The sequence below is a fragment of the Agaricus bisporus genome (genome assembly GCF_000300575.1).
Source record: "Agaricus bisporus var. bisporus H97 unplaced genomic scaffold AGABI2scaffold_13, whole genome shotgun sequence".
Lineage (NCBI taxonomy): Eukaryota > Fungi > Basidiomycota > Agaricomycetes > Agaricales > Agaricaceae > Agaricus > Agaricus bisporus.
Window position 1 is genome coordinate 142,916 of NW_006267348.1, and position 16,710 is coordinate 159,625.

At 45.9% G+C, this 16,710-nt stretch overlaps 5 protein-coding genes across 5 annotated transcripts; 2 read left to right on the forward strand and 3 right to left on the reverse strand.

Annotated features, from left to right (window-relative positions):
- Positions 1-65: 65 nt before the first annotated feature.
- On the reverse strand, positions 66-221 carry AGABI2DRAFT_153982 (hypothetical protein; the record flags this gene model as incomplete). Its single annotated transcript, XM_006456305.1, has 1 exon — positions 66-221. The coding sequence occupies one exon, from the start codon at positions 219-221 to the stop codon at positions 66-68; it is 156 nt and encodes a 51-aa protein (XP_006456368.1).
- Positions 222-2,016: 1,795 nt separating this feature from the next.
- AGABI2DRAFT_122272 (hypothetical protein) lies at positions 2,017-3,260 on the reverse strand (the record flags this gene model as incomplete). Its single annotated transcript, XM_006456306.1, has 4 exons — positions 2,017-2,223; positions 2,284-2,438; positions 2,500-2,676; positions 2,915-3,260. The coding sequence occupies 4 exons, from the start codon at positions 3,258-3,260 to the stop codon at positions 2,017-2,019; spliced, it is 885 nt and encodes a 294-aa protein (XP_006456369.1).
- A 4,575-nt stretch (positions 3,261-7,835) lies between these two features.
- On the forward strand, positions 7,836-9,525 carry AGABI2DRAFT_211283 (hypothetical protein; the record flags this gene model as incomplete). Its single annotated transcript, XM_006456307.1, has 4 exons — positions 7,836-8,371; positions 8,431-8,820; positions 8,920-9,215; positions 9,327-9,525. 4 exons carry the CDS (start codon positions 7,836-7,838, stop codon positions 9,440-9,442), a joined length of 1,338 nt encoding a protein of 445 aa, XP_006456370.1. The 3' UTR covers positions 9,443-9,525.
- Positions 9,526-10,625: 1,100 nt separating this feature from the next.
- On the forward strand, positions 10,626-12,557 carry AGABI2DRAFT_153984 (hypothetical protein; the record flags this gene model as incomplete). Its single annotated transcript, XM_006456308.1, has 13 exons — positions 10,626-10,759; positions 10,810-10,904; positions 10,959-10,999; positions 11,053-11,073; positions 11,132-11,170; positions 11,231-11,280; positions 11,467-11,555; positions 11,610-11,815; positions 11,874-11,929; positions 11,983-12,064; positions 12,137-12,243; positions 12,301-12,394; positions 12,453-12,557. The coding sequence occupies 13 exons, from the start codon at positions 10,626-10,628 to the stop codon at positions 12,555-12,557; spliced, it is 1,119 nt and encodes a 372-aa protein (XP_006456371.1).
- Positions 12,558-13,605: 1,048 nt separating this feature from the next.
- AGABI2DRAFT_228294 (hypothetical protein) lies at positions 13,606-15,145 on the reverse strand. Its single transcript, XM_006456309.1, has 9 exons — positions 14,918-15,145; positions 14,777-14,864; positions 14,663-14,723; positions 14,422-14,603; positions 14,298-14,368; positions 14,238-14,246; positions 13,975-14,182; positions 13,892-13,915; positions 13,606-13,808 (listed from the first exon to the last, which is right to left on the reverse strand). The coding sequence occupies exons 1-9, from the start codon at positions 15,125-15,127 to the stop codon at positions 13,615-13,617; spliced, it is 1,047 nt and encodes a 348-aa protein (XP_006456372.1). The 5' UTR covers positions 15,128-15,145; the 3' UTR covers positions 13,606-13,614.
- Positions 15,146-16,710: the final 1,565 nt, after the last annotated feature.

Sequence of the window (16,710 nt, forward strand, 5' to 3'; positions counted from 1 at the left end):
AACAGTCATTGACGTGGGGGATCGAAAGTGCTATAGGCGTATTACACGTAGTATGACTGCGACCTTCAAGTGTCAGTCCAACGTGTTCTGACCATGATCTGCTTGATCGGTCGGGGTGAGTTTCCGCCTGAGTCGCGTTGACCGGTGACCACTGGTGCAGTGAGAGTGGATTGGATTGCTCGGTCGTGGTGAGAGCGTCTACGGGAAAATATGACCGACATTACAAGACACTTACTGGATGTTTTCGATACTTCATCTCCACGGTCCGTGTTCAATGGCACGGAGACCAGTCAGAGTGGTTAGACCACATCTCTATGTCACCCGTTTTCAGCTTCTTGCCGATTCACCCGAACCGAGGAATACTGCGAGGTAGTCAGAATGACAAGGGACGTACATGAGGCTGAATTCTCTCACTACCTGGGATTTCGGGCTTTCGGAGCCCCAATCGCATCATGCATCAATCCCAACCTGAATGATCTCTTAGTTTACGTATGCACTTCTTGTTCCGTATTTGGCTACAACCGATACCTCTATCATGACTGGGGCCACCGTTGGACTGTTTTCCTGGCCGAAGCGACGAGAAATATCATTCACTGGACTTGCCGATGGACTGGACGACCAAGAGAAGTTGTTCCGAGCATGGATTCTGCCCACAGGCACTCGTCCTCTCGCCCTGCCTCCGCCGAGTCGATGGCTCATGAAATGTCGTTCGAAAATCAGTCTCCTAGCCCTATTTTCGTCTCGTGTGCTGTAAGACTGACAAGCGACTTTTACCCTCGTTTTTCGGTGCCATGCATGGGTGCTTCTGGTGTTATCGACTGCTCAGATGTCCCACCGGGAGTCAGTGGTAGACTCTCAGTATATTCTTTATGACTCTCTTCTCTCTTTTGACTCGAATTTTCACGTCGGATGACTATGGTATCCCATGTTTCTTTTTGTTCACGCTACAAGTGGAGATGACGAACATGAACTCGAAGTTTGACTAACAAGTCTCGACATGGGTGCTTGTGTGAGGTATGTGGAGGGAGTTACGAGTGGCACATATGATTTCGGGGCCAGACCATTGGCGTCCCACGTTGGTTTCACAATGCTCAAATCCCGCACGCGCTATCCTGTGCTCTATCAACAGACCTTGTTCGTAGCCTATGCTCATGAAATCTGCTCTGACATCCTGAATAAGCAAGCACGAAGATTATGCCGAGGTAACGTAATGCAGTTTTCTCCGATGTCGAACGATCTTATGATACCAAACCATTGCTCTTCTATCATTGGTCATCTGACAATTCCGTGAAAGGCGGCATGTTATCCCGAGGCTGCGGGAAAAGTCGGCGAGGAGTTGGGTGAAGTTATCATCATATAAAGATGTACGTTGTTCAATCGTCTCTTATTATCTTTTCCGCTGACTTTTCCTTTGCGGGCAGTACCTGCGGTGGGTGATCAAGGTATTCGTCTCAAATCATGGTGTTTGTTATGGAAGTATTAAGATGGAGACCTGTTACTGCTGGTACCTACGCACCCTTTTTTTTCAACCCCGAATTCACCATCGAAAAAAATTTCCCCCGATAAGTGCACCCACATCCTAGAACAATGGTACAGCAACGGTGACCCTCACAAAGTCTCAGAAATCAGTTCCTGAAAATTGAAAGGTTGAAAGAGTTATGTCATTCAATCCTTTTCGAAAGAAAAGAAAATGCTCGATCGTCCTCCTCGGCTCAAATGTTGGTAACAACTCAGAAAGTGATGGGAAGGAAACCGTGGTACGTTCATCTTGATCTACGAAATCAGCCCCTAATATTCAATATTCTGCATTCTTTCTCATGTATGCTCATCGATTTAGTAACGCAAATCACCGTCGTGAGCATATTTATAGTGTCTGTCATCCGAAATATATTAACAACGAAATAATAAGCGTAGCTGCAAACCAATGAAAAGGTACGCATATATACATGACAGTATTATGTATGTATGAAGCAATCAGTAAAGTCTAAGCAACGAGATAATATATAGCAAATCAAGCTAGGCCGGTGGACTTTGGTCGAGTAAGGTATCTCGTTCAATTTTAATTCCGGCAGGTGGATGAATATTTGTGTCGATCCCACCAGCGGCAACCGATTGTGCGGTGGTATGGTTCCAGTGTAGGGAAGTAACACAATCACGTCGGCTTTGTGATCCATATGCTCTTCCGTTGGCGACACGATATAGCACAAGGAGGTAAGCAATAATCTTAATCATTAAAAGTTCACAATCAAAACCAAGTAAGATGATGGCGATGTAACTATTCACCTTGATATAGACCTGAGTATCCCCAAAGAATAGTGTCATTGGGTGCTTGATATTGACAAATATCACAGAGAGAATTATCCAGGTAGATTCCATCGCATAGGATTCGATAAGCATAGCGACAACGTTTATATATGGAGTCGACGACTGGAATTTTCCTATAAATGGACATCTATCAGCATCACTAGGGAACATGTCAATGCTGAAATGACTTCGTACCCATTAGTTTTCGTTGGCGCCGACTATGAATGATGAGAAATCCGGCTATCAGGATAGTAGGGAGGATAGTGAGTATTGCATGAAGTGCATACTCCGCATTTTGTGGCTTCCAAACTTGATTGATCAAGTCCAAACCCGTTAATGTAACCTGAAAGAATATCTTTCGGATACGTAATGCTGGAGATGATGGTATTTAATTGATTCTGGGAGCCGGCAAGAGACATGGAGTGACTTGCCTATGAAACCCAAAAAACACAGGACGGGGATTGTTATAACCAATCGAACATATCTGGTGCCACACCAGACAACCCATAAGCGCCATATCTGGCAGATTGATTTAGATCAGCTGGAATAACTAAGTGAGAAAAAGATCGCACCTGGATTGAAGCTGTTAATATATCAATCACAAACTCACAGACAAGGCCGACGGCTATCGCTGGCTGGGTAACGTATGTTGACTCCTCGTAGCCATATGGACCCTCTGGAAAATCGGCATGCTTGATATACGCATCTTGAATAACCCACGCGTTCAATAAGAGAAAGTATAATCCACAAAGCATTATAATGGAGGAGTAGGTAATCATGAATTGTGTTTTTCTTCGTCTATCATTATCGCGGAGTTGGGGAAGCAGTGCATGGAGATATAAACAATAAAGGAAAAAAGCAATGCCATAGAGCGTTCCGGCTGCAGTGGTGGTGCTGGTGAGTTCTATTTGCGTGACCAGAAGTAATTGTCCTGTGAGAGATCGATTTGCGTCCATGAGAAAGGCGGGGAGGTGTTGTTGGTAATTGGTTGACTCGGGAATTCGATAGTACTCTCAGATGCAATATGCTAGTGGGAAAAACCCATGGCGACGTCAATCATGTATCAGTCAAATGGTTTTCGACGGCATCAATCAAAAATCGATTGCAGATGTAGAATGAAAGATCATGATTGATATTCCCGCTTTTCGACATGTTGAACGTGATGAATCGACATTTGTTTTTGGATATAAAGGGACCAGCGTTGCTGACATTCGAAATTTCAGCGGCCAGCTGCAGTTGAGAGTGGAAGACACGCCTGTGATGCGCCTTCGTATTCTTGCTTTCACCTTTATACCGACTGACCGGAGTGATTGGCCACCTGTCTCGCACCCAAGTTACGATAATGTTGAACTCGGGAAGTATTTAGGGGAACATGCAGCTCCCTCCGGACGAGTACAGGCGCAAGTTGAAGAATCTGTTGGTCCCTGTTTGCATATCAGAGCGCGTATTGAAAATCACTAACACAAGTGACCGGTGATCAGGCTTACACGTACGATCAGATGAGATTCACTCATCCACAGCCTTCACAGCTAGACCGCGCTCTCGATTACCGACGGTTCGATTCCTAGTTAGAGCATTCTTCAAATGCCGCCCTCCTAAGCGTACAGACAGACCTGGGAGCCGAGCAACAATATAGACAGGGGACACGATGATTCAGGGCGGCCCAACATTCTCTGATCTGATCTCACACGGAGATCCTCATCCCGGGCTTTCAGAGTAACCCGAACATTTTTCATTCAATATTCGATTACAAAGGAGACGTTGCTACAGGCATTCTATCTATTCCTGCCCCCGTCCTTACAATGACCACGGAGCCGCCACATTTGCCGATGGATCGGATGGAGTAGCGGAATTGCTCCGAACGGAGAAAACAGTCGCAGACTTCTCTGTCTCTGCCGAGTGGATAGCTAGCAAGATGCCATTCAAAACTCCGTCTCGTTGCCCGTTCGTTCGCTTTGTATGACTGAGGAGGGTTCTGAGGCGCTCCTGGAAAATCTACGTGGTACGCACCGTACGCTTTGGATTCGCTATTGAAATGATCACTTATGTGAATAATCTTTTTTTTTCCAGGTCGCTTATCACGCCGGTACTCTCAGCTGAATTTTGACCTTCAATCGTCCATCGATGCCCTCCCTCCTTACCTTGAAGACGAAACATTTCATTACAACGCGAGAACAGTCGCGGCATGTATCCTTACTGGGAACGCGTGCCTTTACTAATATTTCTTTCCTTTCTGAAAAGTACTCGCCAGGGTCGGACTGGGCTATTGTCCATGGAATAGATCCTCTGTATGCACGCCTTCTGTTCGGCAAATCAACCTGGCGCTGTTTCTCGAGAGAATTGGAGATTATTCAGGCCAAGGGGCCCGCGTTTCGTGTGGATGAGACGGGCATTTTCGTCGCTCGGCTGGTTTCACCGTCGACGGTGCCGAGCTGGATATTGAACGTAAACTGTGAGTGACATTTTGCCGATTCCTTGTTTCTTTTCACTCGTTTACTGGAAGATCGTTGAGGACACCACTGAAACCGTCAGAATAGGGATGAGAACCACAAAGAGCAACAGTACATGGACTTGTAGTCGAGTTTTATCATCAGAATCGGTTGCTCCAGCCTTCCTCGCCTTCATCGTCCACGACGTGGCGTCCAATGGTAGTTTTCGCGTCGCTCAAATCTCACACCCACCGCTACATATCTTCAACTCAAGGCTATTCTTGCATACACGCATAGGCCCCTAAAGGCCGCTCGTCAACATACCTTCAACATCCTTCAAGTCAAGTATGCTTCCAATCATGCCAGCACGACATCGCATATGAAAGCAATTAGTCTATCAAAGATGACGCACGAGGATAATATATGTCTAGTCCGTCTAAGCCGCCGAACCCTCCTCCCTTCGTAAGATACCTAGTTCTGGTTGTTTTCCACCCGGATAAATATTCATGTCGGCCTCACTACTGACATCCGATTGTGTAGTAATATGGTTCCAATGTAGGGAACTGACGTTGTCCTGTCGGCTTTGCGACCCATGCGCTCTTTGTAATTCGTATGCCCTTCCATTGGCAACTCGATAGAGCACAAGGTGATAAGAAATAATCTGAATAACGTCTAGCAATTTGTTTTGAAGTTTGGGATATAACAATATAACTTTACCTCGATGTAGAGCCGAGTATCAGCAAAAAATTGTAATGCTGGGTGGCGGAGGTCAAGAAAAATTACGTGGAGAATTGTCCAGGTAGACTCGACGGCATAAGATTCAATAAGCATCGCAACAACGTTCATATACGGAGTTGATAACTGTGATTTCCCTATGAATATCGATCTATCAACATCGCTTGGGCACATGAATCCGAGTCATATGTTACCTTACCAATTAGTTTTCTCTGGCGTCGATTCTGAAATATGAGAAATCCAGCTATCAAGATGGTGGGGAGGATCGTGATTATTGCTTGAAGTGCTAGCTCCGCCGTTCTTGGCTTCAGATTTTGACTGAATACCTCTGCACCGGTAAGTACCACGTCAAGAAATGTTGATCTGATCCGAAATGCTAGAATGCCGTGTTATTGGGAGTCGGCAAGAGAACTTGGATGACTTGCCTGTGAAACCTAAAAAACACAGGAAAGGTAGTATGACCACGAGCCAGGCATATCTCGTTGCACTCCAGACAACCCATAAACGACAGATCTGGGAAAAATGATTTATATTAACCACACTAACCAAGGGGGTAGAAAAGGGAATGTACCTGAATTGCTGCTGTCGATATATCAACTACGAGGTAACAGACAAGGCCCACAGCGGTTGCTGGCTGGGTATTGTAAGTTGAGTCTTCATACAAAAAAGGACCGCCAGGAAAGTCGCTGTGCTTGATATAGGCATCTTGAATAATGACTGCGCTCAATACGAGATAGTATAGTCCACAGAGCATTAATATAGTCGAAAGTGTGATCATGAACTGTGTTTGTCTTCTTCTGTCTTGGTTTCGAAGGCGAGGAAGCGACGCGTGTAGATATAGATAGTAAAGGGGAAAAGATATGCCATATAGTGTTCCCGCTGCGGTTGTACTGCTGACGAGTTTCAGTTTTGTGATCAGAGGTAGGGCACCCTGTAGCGGCGAATTTGTGTCCATGAAGAAAGAGGGAAGGTACTACTGGCTTCAGTAGATATTTTTCAATGATTCGCTTGCTCGGGAACTCAACGGTGAGCATAAACAGGATATCGGACCGAGTGAATCACATGGCGACTAGTAACTTTTATCTCTGATTCTGATGATGAGTCGAACTTGAATCGACGCAATCAACTGATGCTCGAAACTTTAACTGCCTGCGGCGCCTGAGCGAAACCCGACACTCCGTGATGGACGCTGTGATAATTTTACTTTAACTTTTTGACTCCTGCTCAACATTCAGTATTCGATAATATTCAGCGCCCAACGTAGATGAAATCAGCCGCACTGAACCATAAGCTCGGTTGAGGTCCTCATGTGATCTAAGTCAGAGCGTCAATACGTTGACTCATGATAGAGGATGAATTGATGACTTGTGAAACACTGCACGAGAAACAAGCAGTGCGGTGTATTTTCTCCGATGTTGAAGATGAAGAAATTTTGAAACGTTATCTTATTCCCCTTGATACCAACGATTTAAATCTACGCGTAAAACCTGGAATTCTTCCATCGAATGAGCACTGAAATGCCTCGGCGGGACTAAATAACCGATCCCTGTTTGCGCCGTATTTTGCTTACTACCAGTCTTACCGCGGCAGAGATTGGGCAGAGAAGTCGCTCCGCCCTCGCCAGGTCGATGACATGCAAGTTGCCATCCAATAATTGGTCCCCTTGCCCGTGTTTTCACCTCAATAATTCAGCAATCACTGATTTGATTCCGCCCCGTGTTGTTGTACTGGCCAAGATGTATTAAAGAGCTTATTTGTTGATCCCTGTTTGCTTGCATCGCGTTGCCACGTGACACGCGTTCTTGTTCTCGCTTTCTATTTCCTACCTCTGTTCTTACCTAACCCATTAGACTGCTGGCTAACTTAAACTGTTGGAAAGATTGGTCAATTGATTTGTCGGCGAGGATGCAGATAAATAGCTCAGAACAGTTTTTCCGCTGATGGTACGCAAGATGCGGCTCCTCATTGCGATGACTGACGATTTCGACGGTCGCCACAGCCAATCATGATCAGTGGCCCAACGCTATCGTCAGCTTCGTCAGCAGCGGTGAACCCTCGGCACTCCTAAACATATTCGGGTCAATATTAAAGTAAACGGCATCAATCAAAATCTATCATCTCGTTCCAATTGCCAAGATTCTTGCGCGATACGGGTGTTGGTGAGGTTCTGGAGTCCCTTAATTTCCTGGAATTGAAATTGATTGCATAATGCGCAGGTCTTCGAACTATTTGGAGGCTAACTAATAGGAGATTGGACCATATTGCAAGTCAAAACACCGACTGAGACCATCCAGTCCACCCCGCAACGCGACCCTGATTCATGTCTTTCTTCCTTTTCCTTTCAAACTCCTTCTCTTCGTCACAGAAATGCTTGAGCAATCCGTAGCTCAATGGAACGACCCTCCATCACCTTTTCTTACCAACGTATCTTCACCTACTCCGGCCGTTGAGAATTCCGGGTCACGATTCAGTCCTAATCCCGATTTCCCGAATCCTCATCCTGTTAGACGTCCTCTACGAGATTCTGGTTCGAGTTCTTCAACTTCTGAAGGCTTGCCGGTAATATCCCGATCTACGACGATAGCCGGTTCGTTACTGATACCAACGCCGCCCCCACCGACGACATCACCGGAGCGTACTAGCAAGTATAACCGGACAGCCGCTGATTTCGTTCGGTCGGATTTTTGGTTCCGCGATGGGAATGTCGTCATCATCGCTGGTCAAGCCGCTTTCAAAGTCCATCGTGGACAACTCGAACGACACTCGGAAGTTTTCTCGGGTTTATTTGCGTTGCCTCAACCATCTCTACAAGATCAGGATCTCGTGGATAACTGCCCTTGCGTCGTATTTCATGATTCCCCTTCGGATGTGTTTTATTTCTTGAGTGCGTTGTACGACGGTCTGTGAGTGAATTTCTCATTTTTCGATTTTGTAGCGTAATTAATGGATGAAGGTATCAAAGGTATTTCAAATTTCCGAGAGCGAACGATTTTCCGGCTATCGCTGCGGTTTTAAGGCTTTCGACAAAATATATGGTCGAAACGCTTCGCGTCAGATGTTTACATCGATTACACTTGGATTGGCCGACGACGTTATTGGGTTGGGATCAACGTGAAGCCGCTGCTACAGATGATAGTGGCCGATATTTACCGCGAGAAACTTGTCCTCACCCGATATTGGTTATTGAATTGGCTTTGGAGATGGGGATTTCGACGGTACTTCCGGCTGCGTTGTACGATCTTTCGAGATATGGTCCTAGTAAGATTTTGGTGGGGACGAAGAGACCGGTTGTGGCTTATGATGTTATCACTGCATCTAAAACCTCCACCGCATTACAGGCTGCATCTCCTACGTCTATGCGAGGAACTGAGAACAACAACGGCAACACACTTCCTAATCCATCTTCCTTCTCTCCGCCTTCCTCTCCTTCTACATCCAAAACTTCACTAAGAGTCGTACAACTCGTCCATCCACTCCTGATCAAAACTCTTCGAGGACGCGAATCATCTCAACGTTATATCGCTACGTTTCTTACCAAAGAGTTATGTGGTCGAGCTCCAGCACTCGATTGTTTGAATAAGCACGACCCGCTGTTACAACGACATTGTTTGGAATCGTTTTATTATATCATGTTGAATGTGTTGAGGTCTGTTGGTGGGATTGCTTGTGGGAGAGACGCGGATCCGTTGTTTACGCTTGTGCAGGCTTTGGAGATGTTGTCGAGGACGGATTTTACTACGGCGGATAGTGGAGGGATATCATCGGCTTCTGGTACTGGTGGACTTGGCGGACACGAGAATGGGGATGGGAACGGGAACGGTAATGGTAATGGTGGAGAGGGAGGAGGGAATGTGCGAGTGAAGAAATGTGGATTGAAGATGTGCACGATGTGTAAGGTGGATTTTGCTGGAGCGGTTGCGAAGGCGAGGGAAGAAGTTTGGAATTTACTGCCGAGTTGGTTTGGGCTTGTGTGATTATGGTACTCTCGAGAAGAAGATCGTATAACTTCTTCTCAACCTCAACCACCGTCTATCTTGATACACGATATATTGTTCATGTGATTTTTATATGGAATTTGTCTCGACAAAGTTCGAGGATCATGGTCTTGGCTTACCTTCATTGATCCGACGGATTCTTGCCCACGCCTTCGGGCTGAGAGTCGAGATAAGAGCTTGGATGAGAAGGACGCCACTCACTTGCAATTACCTAAAATTCGTTGTTGCTTGGCTTGGCGACTTCATGCTTATCTATCCCGACAGGTTGGTCGAGGATAATAAAGGGGCGTTTGGTAGAAGTTAAGCATGCGCTTCTGGCCAAGCCATTTTAAACTTCATTGCAGAGTATAATTGGCTACAGAATCGCCTCCGAGTCCACGACCAAATTGAAGTGACCGGTCCCGGTGGGGACGCTTAGAGCTGTTGAGATGGAATTCGAATTCCCGAAATTCAGCAATTTAGATTAAAGAAATTAGATACTTCTAAGATATATCGGATAATTCGGCGGGGGGATCAGGAAAACTTTAAGGGAATTTCATTCCTATTGCTTTTTGCTTCATAGTTTGACAGGGAAGGAGAACTCGAATAAATGTGTTCTCGGGAAGCATGAAGTATCTACCCTGGTGAGAACCATCCAAAGCGTCTTGGCCACTTCGTGAACAACCTTTTTTTTTTTTTGAGCCAATTATGCGAGAATTATTTTCGCTATGCTACCGGTTTATCTACCCCATGAGCAGGCTATTGTGGGCCTTGACCACCCGTGGATGGATTTTCAGAGCCAATAATGCTATCCAATGGTGGGTGACAGTGCGGCAAAGAGAAGGTCAACCATTTTTCCTGTAGGCGAATCATCAACCCGGGTGAGAGGCAAAGTTCGACTGGGTTTTCTGAGCCAATAATGCCATCCGCTGTTTATTCATCGTGGTACCAGTGTGGCTGCGAGAAGCCAAAAGTCGCATATTAGTCGACCCCTAAACAATTCAACAACTGACCCCGTCGCGGAAGCATGAGTCGGGCTTGGCAGGATGGGAAGATGTGACATGATGACGAAGTGTGACATGTGTGTGACTATATATGACCCTTTGCCGAGGACCTTGTTTGCCTGGGCCAAATGAGACTGCGGTCACCGACGCTTTTGTTCCTCTTGCGCACTACCCTTGCCATGCCTTTTAGTGCCCTAAACTCAGCTTCAAAGGTCCCAAATGTCCCCGGTGGCCCCGCAAGATCAGCAGAAGAGTTTTGGGCAGCTTTGTTAGTCAGTGCCGGGTTGGTTCTTGCAGGAGGGGTGTTTGCCGGGTGCGCATTTTCTTTTTCATAAAAATTCAGTGGAATTTACTCGGATTCAGGTTGACGCTTGGGCTGATGGGGCTGGACGAACTTCACCTCCGCGTCTTGGCTACATCATCAGATGACCCGAAGGAGAAAAAGAATGCACAAAAGGGTAAGCGGATTAAGATGACGTGTCCCTAATCACCATTTCTGACATGAACTCAAGTTCTCAAGATGATGCGAAAGGGCCGTCACTGGATTCTGGTCGTACGTCTCTCATACTTCCTGCCATCTTGCTCGTTTGTTGATGCTTAGACTAGGTTCTCCTTCTGGGAAATGTCGTACGTCTAATTGAACCGCACACCTCTGTAGTCACCTATTCATGTCTTCCTCCCCTAGATCGTAAACGAAAGTTTACCTATATTCCTTGACAGTGCTGTCCGTTTGACTCAATCAACGATCCCGTTTTTGTGTCTGTTACTCACTCCGACATCATAGCTTGGTGGTGGTGTTGCCGCCATTGTGATTTCAACTGCTGCTATTGGTTCGTGATCACAATTCTTCGCGAAACTCTGGTCATGAACTAATTATCTACCTAGTCATCTTTGGGTCAGTGGCACATGTTAGCCCCTTTAACGTTATCTAAGATGTTTCACCCCTTTTTTCGTAATTTACAGAGAGTGAGTGCTTCTCTCTCATCAAGCTGTTGGGTCATCTAATGAATAAATCAATAGAGTCATTCCCCAAGCGGTTAGCGTTCGCTACGGCCTGGCCATTGGCGCAACGTGTTCACCTCTCGTCCTTGGGATGATGTATCTGTTTGGTAATTTCAACTTTTTACTTCCATTTTCGCTTTCTCTGAAGGATACACTACTAGCTCCCATTGCATGGCCGATTGCCAAGTTGCTCGATTTCATCTTGGGCGCCAACGAGCAGCATACCTATAAAAAAGCTGAACTCAAGTCTTTCCTCCAATTCCACAGAACGGGAGAGGAGCCTTTACGGGACGATGAAATCAAAATATTGAATGGAGTATTAGAGCTCAACTCGAAGAATGTTGAGACCATCATGACCCCACTTAAAGTATGTCTGCCGGTTATCTACGAAAGTGTTTAGTGTTGATTAGAGACCGTGTCCCTAGGATACTGTTGTCCTTAGTGCTGATGCCGTCCTCGATCACAAAGCTGTCGAAGCCATGTGCGTGTCTATGAATCCCTTCTTGATATCATTGATTGACTTCCGTATCTTAGACTCTTGAGTGGTTATTCCCGCATACCCGTTCATGAACCTGGTAACCCGCTGGCTTTCATTGGATTACTTCTCGTTAAGAAGGTAAGCAATCCCTTTCGAAACGCGTATCATCGCCCCTCAAGATTTTTTGTTTTATTATACGTCATGTTTTAGCTTTTGAATCATGATCCCAGCAAACGTTTGCCTGTTTCCGCGCTCTCTTTATCGATTCTTCCCGAAGCGTACCCTTCGATTAATTGTTTCCAGGCTTTGGATTATTTGTAAGTCTTATTACGTTTCTCCTATATTCTTCGCTGAAGGAATTGTCCGTATATCAGCCAAACTGGTCGCGCCCATCTTTTGCTGATCAGTCTTACACCTGGAAAAGCTGGTGGTGCTATTGGCGTGATTACTCTTGAAGATATCATTGAAGTAAGTGGTTTTTGATGCGTTGTACAAGGCACTCACCTTATTCTATTCTATCGGAAAGGAAATTCTGTCTGAGGAAATTGTTGACGAGACTGATCGGTATGAGGACAATCAGCACAAAAGACGTGCAAAGCGAGCGACTACGGCCGCTATCATGCGAGGGTGAGTTCTTTTTTCTGCGTTCTCGTATCAATCCCTTACTAATTTCAATGTGATAGCATTGTTGAACGCAGGAAGGCATCTGTTCACGATGGCGAGCGTTCGCCCTTGATACCCACTCGAGATCGTGCGACGAGTAGAACAAGTCTTGAGTATGGCACTACGAGATTGAGTGAATCTCCTACCGCGACTACGAGCTAAAAACTATGTTGTGTTGGATCAATATGTGTTGGGATATGTATGAGATATGCTTGTTCTTTTTGCTTTTGTTGCTGTAGAGCTGATCATGTTCCAATAATCTATAAGGAATCGATAGGATGATGGGATTCCGTGTTGGGTTGTGTGATAGCGACGACTCTTGCCTTTTTCTTTGTGGATAATTTCAGGTAAAATCGATTGAATAACCTGATCATTCCTTGAGTCGTCTGGCCTCTGGCTCAAGTTAGGGGATGACAACAGTTTTCAACCAACCAGTGCCTGTTGATATAGAATCGCAAATGATGAACGAGTCGAAAATATTCGAGTTCATGAGTTCGAGCTCAAGCGCTCAGGGGTCACGTTGAGTGGAGAAGGCGGGCCAAGAGATGTTGAGCATAAATGTAAGTCGCTACTAGAATCGCCCCTTGAGCAAATGTAGTCGCCTCGCTGGTATATCGCAGGACACTTTTGAATGCGTTTCGAGGGGCTTTCGGGAGGTTTGGGCAACGAAAATGGAGTATGAACATATCAGTGGACGAAGGGAGACAACGATGTTTCAATATGGAGACAAAAGTTGGCGAGATGTTCTCAGTGCGATGTCCCTACAACGCACGGTTTGGTAATACAGTATGGAGTGCATTGATCCTCCTTGGGAGGAGACATTAGCCTCACGAATTCGCGAACAGCCGCTTATCAACACCTGCTCAGGTCAAAAAAACATAGATTTTCGTCCACAGCAGTCTTTTCAATAAGGTATACAGTTTTAACACATATAACTTTAATGAATCCTTCCAGAGCGTCAATCACAAATTGAGTATATAACACTGTCCCGACTCACCTCAATTCTTGCTACTTTGCACCTAGCATTACCATCCTTTCGCAGCGAATATTTCCAACGTATCACGGATAGTCTCTGCCTTCGTCTTGTATCTGATTCCTAAAAGTTTATCCGCTTTCGCCGCGTTGTATTGAATAACATAGGGTGCTGTAATTCCTGGCATGCCTTTCGCGGGAGGATGATTCGGGAGTGGGTACGGTTGGATCGTATTCGCAGCGTCGACTGGTAGAGCAAATCCAAAAAAGAAAAAAAGAACGTCAGTTCTAATCGCATCAATACTTCGGGCTAGAGGCTAATTGACATACACCATTCTTGCCAAAGATACGCCCCTGGGATTCATAAGACATAAGTTAGATTATCATAATTTGACATAATCATCTATACATACCACCACATACGATAATCCTCTCACCGGCAGCAGCTTCTTTTTGAATAGCCAGTATATGGCTTAATGCAGTATCTCGGACGTCTACCCACGAATTAGACGTAGACAAGAGTTTTTCCGTTTTCGGCCCATCGCCTACGAGAGCGTCATAGAAAGGTTTGAGAGATGTATTAAGGCTTTCCGGTCCGCCGGTTATTTCTTGAATTGGAGGCTACGGTATGCGTCAGGCCTATCCGGTGTTAAAAGATACTGGCAAGTAAACTTACTCCAAATACCTAGAAAGCGAGTCACGTTCAGAAAACTTGACACAGATTAATGTAACGTACAAATGGAGGGTTGATAACCACTAGTTCCCATCCAATACTGCCTTTATGCTTTTCGTAAAACTCCCATGCGGCTGTGATTTTGTCAGAAGATAACTCATGACTGGGGCTGAGAATACCGCCGCACCCTTTTCTGCAAGAGTCTTGGATACGCGATACTTGGATAGAGGGTCAGCGTTGACGCCATTCTTGTCAATGTCCACTTGGGAACTGGTATTCCAATCTGTTTCCGAGAATATCGTCGGCTGAGGTGGAGGAGCCATAACAGCACCACATGAAGAGGTGATCACGATACGCTTCACGTTTGGACTAATTGGCAGTTATCAGCATATATGATCTTCAAAGATAGAGCTCCAGGAGATGCGCACGCATGCTTGATTGCGCTCTGAAGGACACCAACTGTTCCTCGGACGGCGGGATCGACGAAATCTAAGCAAGACTGTAAACATAGAGAATAGGATAGATAGGGATAGGGAAAGTACCAGATAGATTAACAAGGCTGGTTATAAACGGAGAGGCCGTGTGTTCAATAGCATCAACGCCTTGCACAGCTTGATCGAATGCGCCTTCCTGTTACCGTACGAATTGAGTTGAACAGAGATAACGTTGGCAAGATATATCACCTTTGTGATATCCTCGACTACCACTATTTCAAGCTTATCGCCAAAACCTAGCTTGCCGAAGTATTCGGACAAGTACTTCCCTTTCCCCGCGGACCGGACCGTTCCTCTGACTGAATAACCTTGTTCAAGCAGTAGCCGAACGACCCAAATGGCGATATAGCCATTTGCACCGGTGACTAAGACTTTAGCAGGCGGAGGAACAATAGTCATCGTAAGAGGGAAGATAATGATATGGTACGGGTTATGGGTCAAAAAACAGTACTGCTGGGAATATTGAATTGTCAGCGCTCCAACCCGGACCGGCCCCCTCCAGATTGGTCGGTATCTTCAGCACCGGATTTTCCCAGATTCCAGGGACTGAGGTGCTTCTAATCTAATTAACGCGAGCCATAACATTACCGTGCAGAAAAACAGACCTCCGAAGGAGAGGTAGTCTGATTTCAAGTTGATGTAGAGGCTTTAGTGAGTTTACAAGAGTGGTAATTTTACTAGTGAGCACTAAAATCAGCATGCTTTTTTCACACGATGCCGGAATTCAATTGCTTGTGATGTCACTACCGTTGAATCGAGTATGAGCGAGAACTGATAAATTCACCCTCTGTATGTAGCTTCGGCTGAGATGGTCACATAAATCCACAGTTTTGCTGATATCAGCCACTGAGCGCTCAATTTGAATAACAATTATAGCGCCGCTATACGAATCGCTCTTTGACTTATATCGGTGGTCCTAGTCCGAAGCGAGTTTCTTGGAAATAAATTCCGTTAGACGGCAAGCGCATTGCGTATGCACAGGTGTCGTCTGCCCCGGTCCACTATATTATCATTGTTTAGTACGGGGCGATGTGCATTTACACTTTGATTGGGCCTGATTCCGAGGGAGATACGAGCGACGGAGTCCACGCCCACTTTCTCCTTGCCCTCACTTCGCGCAGAGGCTCAGTACCTCCTTTACCCACCCACCACTCCCTATGTTGGTTGCCTCGTGCCTGCGCAGTCCCGTGGCTCTCAAGGGAACAGAGACGTTTGCCCCGGGCGGTCCCACCCACCCGTTGTCGCTCCTTTTTGTCTACCATGCGGCCAAATGGGAGAGCTGAATTTTGGCTCTCACTCAGTTCAGCTCATTTCTCGTGCAACGTTCATTCGATCGCTCGAATATATTCTGTATTTAACTTGACACTAGACAAAGATGGTCCAAGTGATTCCGCATAAGGAATTTATTGCCTCAGGCTTCTGACGCGCGCATCACTCAAAATGACCAAATAAGGAACGTGCGAAAAACCGCCGGCAGCGGTTGACTCTGTTTGTTATCGCGTCACGACCGTTTGATGGCCAACGTCCGCGTCAACACTTGTCTGTTCTTATCTTGTAGCGCCCTCGATAATTGCTAGATAAGAAGTCTCCATCTGGACTGAGAGACCCTCTACAGCCACCTGTTCCATCGGAACAAGGTCCATTTCGTCTCGGTGTCCCTCCCAGCCCGGAGGGTCCTTGCCATGCTTACGACTCAATGTCGTTTCATCTTCAAGTTCATTCCTTCTCACACTTTGTGCTTCGCTCCTAAATCGTTCCTCTCTCTATCACCGTCGAATCAAGCGTTGCGTATCTGCTTTCTCAGCCCTGGACGCGTATCCTATAATTTAATTGGATCTGGTTAAGCCATCTTCGCGACGTAGTGGTGTATCTCTCAAGAAAATGCCCTCAAACCCCCTGTAACACATCAAAATAATTTTTCATGGTGTTGAGCGGTAAATGCGGACATCGCGGCAACAACCTTTCCCTAACTGACAAATATC

Bases quoted from the DNA above. Each gene is read 5' to 3' on its own strand.
- AGABI2DRAFT_228294 (XM_006456309.1), bottom strand. From the start codon at position 15,127: ATGACTATTGTTCCTCCGCCTGCTAAAGTCTTAGTCACCGGTGCAAAT. The intron at 14,865-14,917 runs GTGATATATCTT...GTACGGTAACAG, and splicing joins TAGTCGAGGATATCACAAAG to GAAGGCGCATTCGATCAAGC. The intron at 14,604-14,662 runs GTGCGCATCTCC...ACTGCCAATTAG, and splicing joins CAGAGCGCAATCAAGCATGC to TCCAAACGTGAAGCGTATCG.